The following is a 9,008-nucleotide window of genomic DNA, read 5'->3' on the forward strand; positions in this document are numbered from 1 at the left end:
ATATATTATTATACATTAATTATATTGTAAAAATCTCTCCCTGTCTGAATATCACTTTCAAGGGACTATTTCATAAATACTTTTCACATTCATGTTGAGCACTTGACATTGCAGTTTTAGTTTAGGCTGTATAATTATATTGTAATTCAGCTGAAGCAATAGCCTAGCCTACTCCAGTCCAAGTAGTTTTCCATCCCATCCCATGATCCCTGGTATCAGTTTTAGAAAGAGACAGGCGACAGGTGACAAGGGGGGAGTCTGTCTGGCCCGGTCTGGGCAGTGATTGGTGTGACGTGGGAGCTGTCTGCAACCTGATTGGCCACGGTGAAAGAGGACGGAACTCAAAGAGCAGATCTACAGGCTATCGACGCGTCACATCGCGGTGCGTCGATAGCGTGTAGATCTAGATTTTGGTGCGCGACACCGTCGTACCACGGATTATACCACCCTGTGGGCGTGGTCTAAGGACGTGACGTAAATCAAGCCGAAGCAGATATAAATGTTCAGGCGGCCTGCGGTTTGTTGTGAATGGCGCTTCGCTTCAGATACTAGGAAGCCTCAGCTTCTGAGAGACTCTAGTCTACAACAATATATACAAGAAACTATATTTGTGCTTCTTTGCGTCGCGTTTCTTCTGGATACTTTTTTTGCTTTCATTCATTGACGTCAAGGTGTTTTGCTGTTTTCTTCAGTTTGAGCGGCTCTCAAGAAGAAGTGACTGAAAATGAAATACATTATAGGAATTGGCGGGTAAGTTGTAAAAAGACGGAAAAATAGCAGTCGTAATGGTTGTTTAGAGTTCAAATAGGAGCCTCTGGTATGTCTACAAAGTAACATCATTAGACTAGTAAGTAAATGTATAAATGTCTCTGGTGACGTAGGAAAGGAAACCCACAACACGTGTTGGAAATATTATTATCCTTGGCGTGGCTAGTACTGGCTACAGTTACTTAAAAATGACATTGTAAACTAAAGCAATACAATATCTACCTTATCAGCCAGTGGGTGAATGGCGAACCAGAGAGCGGCGGTAGATCATGTGTATTAATGTATGCAGTACTATTATCATATGTAACATCCTGGCTGCTTGAGCGGGACATTTGAAAATTCAGCGCGGAAGTCTTATCAGAAGTGGAGGGAGACTTTAGTTTAGGAGACAACGGGGTGAAACACTGTTTGGTGATTGTTTTGTAGTCCGTCCTGAACGGAGTAATGTTAATTATCAATCAATTAATGTCATTGGTTGCATTCTTTATAGTTAAGATGAGCATATTATTATCTTTAAAGCGTCCTGTGTGTGTGCGCGATACGCACGCTCGCGGGCGCGCGCGCCAGCTGTGAGAGATTAATGCTTCTTATAAGTAAAGAATGCAATTAATGAAATTAATTGATAATTAACATTTCTCAGTTCAAGACTGACTACACCAACCATCACCAAATAGTGTTTCACCTTGTTGTCCCCTAAAGCCCCTCAACCTGGGACACTTGAATCAATGTACACGCAGTGGTGGAAAAAGTACAGCCCCCCCCCTTTAAAACAAAATATCAATGCAGAAATGCTGTTACAAGTAGAAGTCTGGAATTCAAAATGTACTTGAGTAAAAGTACAAAAGTATTGGTACTTAAAGTACAAAAGTAGAAAGGACTCATTAAGTAGGACTCATTAAGTAGTGTCCAATTTCACAAGTTATAAAATATTTAAAAATGGCAGAGCTACAAGCTCACAAAGCATTGCATGCTGTCAGAACTAAAGTCCCCCTCTATTAAAAACAAACCAAAATGACACACACACACACACACACACACACACACACACACACACACACACACACACACACACACACACACACATACATGGAAAGATAATCTTTGCTTTGTTACTTTTGTCTTCAGAGTGACTAATGGTGGTAAAACCACATTGACAAATAAGCTGATCAAGACGTTGCCCAACTGTTGTGTTGTGCACCAAGATGACTTTTTCAAGGTAAGTGTAGTTGCAGTAGTTGGTGACTGAGCTGGCATTGTTGTGGTCTTTTGTTTAGTTTGCCTCCACTTCATTGAATTGTTATTTGCACGTGAGCATGGTAATGACTGTCCAGTGAGGCACTCGCAACCCCCATCCCCCCTGCCCCCCTCCTGCTGCCAACAGTCACACTGACCTTGATATTTATGTACTGTATGCATGCATGCATACTATGCATGCATGCATGCATGCTGTTTCTTTACCTAGCTGTCCCCTCTTGGCACAGCAGTCATGTGTTTTCACATGAGCCCCTCTTGACCTCTCCGCATACAGCTGAGCTTTAGTTGGTGAATAGTGATTGCTTAGTAATTTCTTGGCTAATTTGATATGCTTTTTCTAACACGGCAAAGCCTAATCAATTGGATATGCAATGAAGTCATGGAATTAACCCCCTTTTTACCAGACTGTTAATATTCGCTTAACCTTCTATCAAATACTGTAAAAAACAAAAGGACTTTCTCACTTAGTTTGGGCTTTTAACATTAAATGTTGCCGGTTATAAAATTTTTATAACCGGCAGCATTCACTCTTTCATGCATGCTCTTCCTTGTGGCTTTGCATATGTGTGCATTTAACTTTGCTAGCGTGTTGAATGGTCTTCAAGTGTGTTCTGGCTGTGAGGTTGCAGCAATGTTTTATTGGTGACTGTTATTTCAGAAACCCGATCAGATAGATGTCGGGGAGGACGGCTTTAGACAGTGGGATGGTAAGACTGGATTTCACCATAGGACACCCCAGCTAACTCATTGTTTTTACATTATATAACTGTCTCCTTTTAGTTTGATATTACATCCATTATTTAATTTAAAGACTATCATTAATACTACCCCACACAAGTATTCTTTGAACATAACTACCCCAAATACACTTGCCATAGTTGGATTGTGTCTTGTGCCTTCTAAGTAATTTTTTTCCCTCTTTTGCCCACCCTTCCCCCTCCCTCTCCCCCCTATACAGTGATCACCGCCCTGGACATGGAGGCAATGACCAACACGATAAATGGCTGGATTGAGAACCCAGTGAAGTTTGCCCGCTCCCATGGTGTCAGCCTGTCACCTGCCTCCTGTGTGGCCAACACTGATGAGGACATCCACATCTTGATTGTTGAGGGCTTTCTGCTCTACAACTACCCGTAAGTTCATTTCATTCACCGCCGAAACTTGATAATGTGTTCTGTAGGCTTATCACGATACTGGATTTCTAAATTCGATACGATATTTTGAAACATTTCGATACTCAATACCATTTCCGATACCACGCAACCACAGCGATTTGGTGCAAAAATGTTTATTTTTATTTAAAGAAATATACAGAATCTCTTGAGGTAGATGGTAGTGCACTTTTTAAAGGCCTGCTATGTTTTCACATTCTAAGTACAAATAGGCCTTTAAAATAACTAGGAATAAGACAAAGTTGGAAGGATGCACATAAAAGTAACGTTGGTGTAAACCAACGAGAGGTAAAAACTGAGTATCAATACTATGGAAAAGTCATATTGAAAATCGATTCTATATTCAAAATCGATACTTTTCGATAAATCGATATTTTTGACAACACTAGTGTTCTGTATGCCAACTGATGAGTAGTCTGCTGCACAGTAAATTCAATTGTTCATTTTACTCATAAGAGTACCCTTGGGGTTCCATTTGAGTCTTTGGACTTAAGTTACTAAGGATGGGGATTCAAGCCAGCTTGCTTGAACTGGTGCAGTAAAGATGTTTTTATACGTTTTTTTATAGTGTATTTTTATATTGTTTAGCAAGAGTAGTGGAGAGAGATGGGGTGAGCTAGAATAGAGAGGAGAGATGACATTCAACACTGGTCTTCAGCTGGGAAGGGAATCATATCATCAATGTTACGGTTATGTGGAAAGCAGGTCTAGCTCGCTGAGAAGCAACATAGGAAAGTTCACACAGTCCTCATGAAATTAGATATTATTTTCTTAGAGATACACATTAAGGACTGCACTTGGTGAAAATGGATCATCTACCTATTATGGTACATAAAAGAGAACATTTTGTCTAAGTGTCTTATCTCTGAAATGATTCTGCATCCTTGCTTACCGGTGAATGGAAGCAGGTTGCCTTGAGATTAGAATGAATGCCTAGAAACTCATGACAACTAACCTATGGGGAGGCTGCTAGCGGGTCACATGGCATCTTATTACTAACTACAACATGCACACGGAACATTTGGCCCCAGAATGCATCACTGGGCAGGTCCTGCAGTGACTGATAAGAATTTCCGTCAGAGCTGTTCTAAAAAGTAGTACTCATTGCTGTGGCCTTAGCCTATCTGCATAGTGGGCTTCAATGCATCACGAGCCACAGAGGTACATTAAGGGCAACTTCACACATTGAGGCAGAATTGTTGTTGATGTGATAACATTTTTGATGACCGTGTGTCCCTAATTTTTTGTACGTTCCCTTCTCTGCAGCCCCCTGATGGATGTGTATAACAAGTGCTACTACATCTCCATTCCCTACGAGGAGTGCAAGAGAAGGAGAAGGTAAGGACCTTGAATTGCATTCAAGCCTGTTGGTGGAATTCATTAAGTATCATACTTGTCACTTGAATTTTGCATGTATCACACATTCTGGCACAAAAAGGAGAATCAATGCTGTTTTTTGCAACCTCTTGGATGAGTTACTGGGAGCACTGCATTTTTTTTGCCAACAATGTTATTATTAATGTCCATGATACAGGGCTTAAAAGAGCTATAGTCAAACTTTTTCTTGAAAAACGGATGCTAAAATAAAAATTATGTTTCGAAAATATTTTATTAAAAAATAAGCTTCATATATGTGTTTCTGTTCAAAAAATGACCACAAAAAGCGTAAAATAATGATATAATAATCATTTTGGCCATTGTCGGGCCGACACTTTGTTTACATTCTAGTCTATTAGACTAGGATGTAAACAAAGTGTTGGCCCGACAATGGGCAATTTTTATTTTAGCATCCATTTTTCAAGAAAAAGTTGACTATAGCTCCTTTAACATAAACTTTTTGAGGCACATGTCCTCTGGACAAGTACACTTCCTATTCCCTTGTCCAGGCACAAAAGTCTGGATATAAATTTGCTTTTTCAGTCATATTTTCAGTTTTTTTTTTATTTATTTACTTACAGTTGGGGTCGGTTCTCTTATAAGAAATCAGATCTCAGAATGAATGTCGGGTCCAATTAGGCTTTGGGTCTGTCATTTAAGAACCGATTGGATCTTGAAACACTGACATTTTTATTATACTTTATCAGCAAAAAGGGCATGTCCCTTATCCACTCAAATTACTTGAGCAGAATAAACTGTTAATATACGTAGAACCTAGAACTTCTATGAGATCATACATATTGTGATGCTCCATTTATGACTCTGCTTTGCTATACTAAAGCGCTTTTCAGGCTAATCAGGTCTTCGTCTTTTTCAGTACGAGACAATACACCGTCCCAGACCCTCCTGGCCTCTTTGATGGCCATGTGTGGCCCATGTACCTGAAACACCGGAAGCAGATGGAGGATAGCTGTTTAAGTATTGGTATGTGCATTGATCTGTTCTTCTAGGCAAGGAAATGTGGGTTCACGTAATGTAATGTAGCAGAACATATTTCTGCTACAGAACATATTCTATATGTATTATGTATATATACATTTAGATGTTCTCAAAGTTCCAGGGGGTCCCCTGTACAAATAGTTAATGTAGCATAATAAATAAAAAAATACCGGTACACATTACATTTACCAGCTCACAATGTAATTAGATGTAATGAGAGCATTGTGAGCCTGTTGCAAAAAAAAAAAAAAAAAGAGGGATATCTTTATCTGTATGGGGGTCCCTGGCACAACATTTTCAGACGGTGGGGGGGGGGTTGCATCTGAAACTAATTAATGGGGGTCTGCTACCTTTATATTTATTTAGGAGGGTCTTTGAACATAAAAGTTTGAGAACTTGAAAAATTGAGTGTACTTGCCTTTCATGTTTCCACCTCCTAACCAGTAGCCTTTCCGTGTGTATTACAGAATACCTGGACGGTTTGAAATCGAAAGAGGAGATCTACAATCAGGTGTATGAAGACATTCAGAATACACTGCTTAATCGCTTATAGGTGAGGAAAATGATATAATATTGCTTACTTTCCCTTTCAGTACTTGCAGACACAAAGTACTGGCGTTGCAAATGCAATCTGTTGCTCAGATCAGATGCAAAAGCATTGTCTTAATATTTATTTTCTGTTTCTTGCAGCAGGAGCAGCTGTCTTCAATCCTGTATAGATTTGTACATAGCAACAAGGACATCTTTTTTTTATCTATTTTGTTTCTTAATACTTTTTTGTAAATAGGTTAAGCAATGTTAACTTATAATGTGTTTTTGTCATCGTCAGTTGTGGTTGTGACCTGTTTTTTTTATTGGATTGAAATTGAATAATGTTACTTTGTTAACAGACTCTAGTGCTCAGACCATAAACATCTGCAAATAAACACATTATCTGCTGTTGGGCACTCTTGATCAAGAATCCTTTGCGTCTTTGTCTTTTGTTTCTAGTTGACATGCAGAGTAAAATGATTACCGGTACATGATTCTGGAAAACTCAGAATTATGATAGTTTTCCATTCATGGGGAAATTACAAAATATAGTTCAAGTGTCATTGAAAATATCTTGTTGGCAAGAGCTGCAACTTATGATTATTTAGTACAAAATGATGTTTGATTGAAGAATTTATTAGAAGGTTGCATAGGGAAAAGTACAGTTTAAGTAAATCATTGTTCTTCAAAAAGACATCTTGGATTGATTGCTTAATACAATACAGTATGTTTACCCAGCACTCAAACAGCTTCTAAATTTATAATATGCAAGAAAAGAAAATGGCGAGCTGTAAAGTTTACACCCATGCCATTTACAGTATCGTATATGCAGCTGTAGGGCTTGAATCCTAGTTGGATTCCATCAAGTGCTCCTCTTTGCATAGCTTCAATTACTGACACCGTGGGTGATGGAGCTCAGCAAGCAGTCAGCGAGTTCCCGGTTATAAAATGGGTCTGTTGTGTGTACACGTTTGTAAAATAACTTAACTTGCATTCTTTTTTACATACTAACCAGTGTGTTGCAGAATAAAGTTGTCACCTGGGTAAATATGTTTGTCTCCTTGATACTAAACTAAAACTGATTAAAACCTCTTGCTAGACATGAAGTAGCCAAGCCACCAGACCAGACCCTATTAACAGTCACTCGTGACCCATAGTTTAAGAAACCAGGGCATTCTGGATTTCATGTAGGTCAACTCATACCGTAAGTGCGGCGGCATAGGTTTACGAATTCAAAATATGACAGCTATGCAGTGGATGGTTTGAGCTCATTGTCTTAACACTTATGTTACTGCCAGGATATGAAATTGATCCATATTAATTAATTCTGAGGCTTACTGTGATATTTTTTGCAACAAGGGAAAATGTGACACATCTATATATCCATCCTTGAGAAGTGTCAACAGGGCTGTAGCCTACATACAGAATGAAATACCCCTCTCTCCTTCAATCCAAATGGATGCCTCAGTGGGTCAGAGGATAAACAGGATTTAGGACATTAGCGCTGGATTTTGCTGCACATGAGGTTCCACTCACGTGCTGATACCCACGTTTCACCCAAGTTTCCATACTCATAAATAGCCTGCATAATTGCTCATTTCCCTAAAGGGAATACCTCATCCATGCTATAGAGAAGTCTGTTAACCTTAGCTCATCACACCACTGCTGTTTAAAGGAGGTTAACAGCAGTGCACGGTATTTGGCTCCCCTTGCACTAGTTCAAAGCGTACATGTGGAAGTTGAATTGCTTTATTATACTTGAACTATGAAGGCAATTTGACTATGTCTAATATCACTCAAGTCATTGCATCATTTATTTATTCACTGTGTACATGTGTGTGTAGTGTTGTTGGGGTTAATCCCTCAGGAATGTAACTGCTCAGTCAGAAGTGGTATGGAGTCAGGGAACTGTGCTCAGCTGTTAAATCCTTGGTTTGTGTTGGGAGATGACTGGACTGACCTATGGTTTCCTCTCTGCTGGACCTGCTGAAGGTGAAGCCGTAGAGATCAGACCACTGATTTACGGTAAATATGGCAGAGTGCATTAAGGATTAGAACGTGTCTGATGATGTCTAATATTATTGTTTGCGTGTGTTTATATGCATTGTGTGCAAGCAAGCACACATACTGTAGATTTGTGTAGTAATCAGAGACAAAGTTCTCCTGCAACATACAGTAACCTATATTGTCTTGCGAGTCACAATACCCATAATACATTTTGTGTACAAAACACTGTGAGTGAGTCCTGTTTGCCAGGCTCTGGAGGGATGGAGGCGTGATGCTGCACAAGGGAAATAAAGAGGTGGTTACGTGACGCCCGCTGGGTCACAGATCCAGTTGCAGCCTGACTGAACCAACTGAACCTGGCCAGCCAAGACTCCATGATAGAGCTGCTCTCTGTTGGAACTTATCTCTCTTGTTCTCTCTCTCTCGTCACACACGTACACACAGTACACACACACACATAAAACACTCTCACACGCACTATAGCTCTTTCCCCACTTGTTCACACACGTGCTCAGACTCCAACACATTGCCGAAAGGCTCTGAGTGCTTGAGAACATAGGCAGGGCGTGTGAGTATATTTAGCTGAGATTACATAGGGGCCCTTACCCATTCCTTGGACGGATGGAGGTTTGCGCCTACTTCTCCCGTTTTATAGTACTATATTATGGTGTCAAGTGAAACTTGACCAATAATGGAAATTGGCCCTTTTAGGTCCAGGTTGGCTGAAATGCGAGGCTCACCAATCCCCAAGAGTTTCTGACATGCCCGGTTATGCCCGTTCTGATTTACTACGGGCATAGACGGCCCCTCTTGTGGCCCTTATATGCCTCGGTGTTATGCCGTCACCTTGTCCCCCCTTTGCCCCGCTCTACTGGCCAATTTATGCGCCAGCAGAGCGCG

The 9,008-nt window shown here is 40.2% G+C and overlaps 1 protein-coding gene across 1 annotated transcript; it reads left to right on the forward strand.

The window, feature by feature from the left end:
• The first annotated feature begins 610 nt into the window (after nucleotides 1-610).
• On the forward strand, nucleotides 611-6,447 carry LOC308308076 (nicotinamide riboside kinase 2-like). The gene is made up of 8 exons (XM_080753445.1): nucleotides 611-750; nucleotides 1,894-1,984; nucleotides 2,681-2,729; nucleotides 2,981-3,155; nucleotides 4,461-4,532; nucleotides 5,449-5,555; nucleotides 6,038-6,123; nucleotides 6,261-6,447. The coding sequence occupies exons 1-7, from the start codon at nucleotides 725-727 to the stop codon at nucleotides 6,121-6,123; spliced, it is 606 nt and encodes a 201-aa protein (XP_080609571.1). The 5' UTR covers nucleotides 611-724; the 3' UTR covers nucleotides 6,261-6,447.
• The last annotated feature ends 2,561 nt before the right edge of the window (nucleotides 6,448-9,008 follow it).

The sequence above is a fragment of the Nannobrachium achirus genome (assembly GCF_963921795.1).
Source record: "Nannobrachium achirus genome assembly, chromosome: 1".
Lineage (NCBI taxonomy): Eukaryota > Metazoa > Chordata > Actinopteri > Myctophiformes > Myctophidae > Nannobrachium > Nannobrachium achirus.

Excerpts from the sequence above, each read along its gene's own strand:
- LOC308308076 (XM_080753445.1), top strand. The coding sequence starts at position 725 with ATGAAATACATTATAGGAATTGGCGG. Across the intron at positions 1,985-2,680 it reads ACCAAGATGACTTTTTCAAG|AAACCCGATCAGATAGATGT; the intron begins GTAAGTGTAGTT and ends CTGTTATTTCAG. Across the intron at positions 5,556-6,037 it reads GGATAGCTGTTTAAGTATTG|AATACCTGGACGGTTTGAAA; the intron begins GTATGTGCATTG and ends TGTGTATTACAG.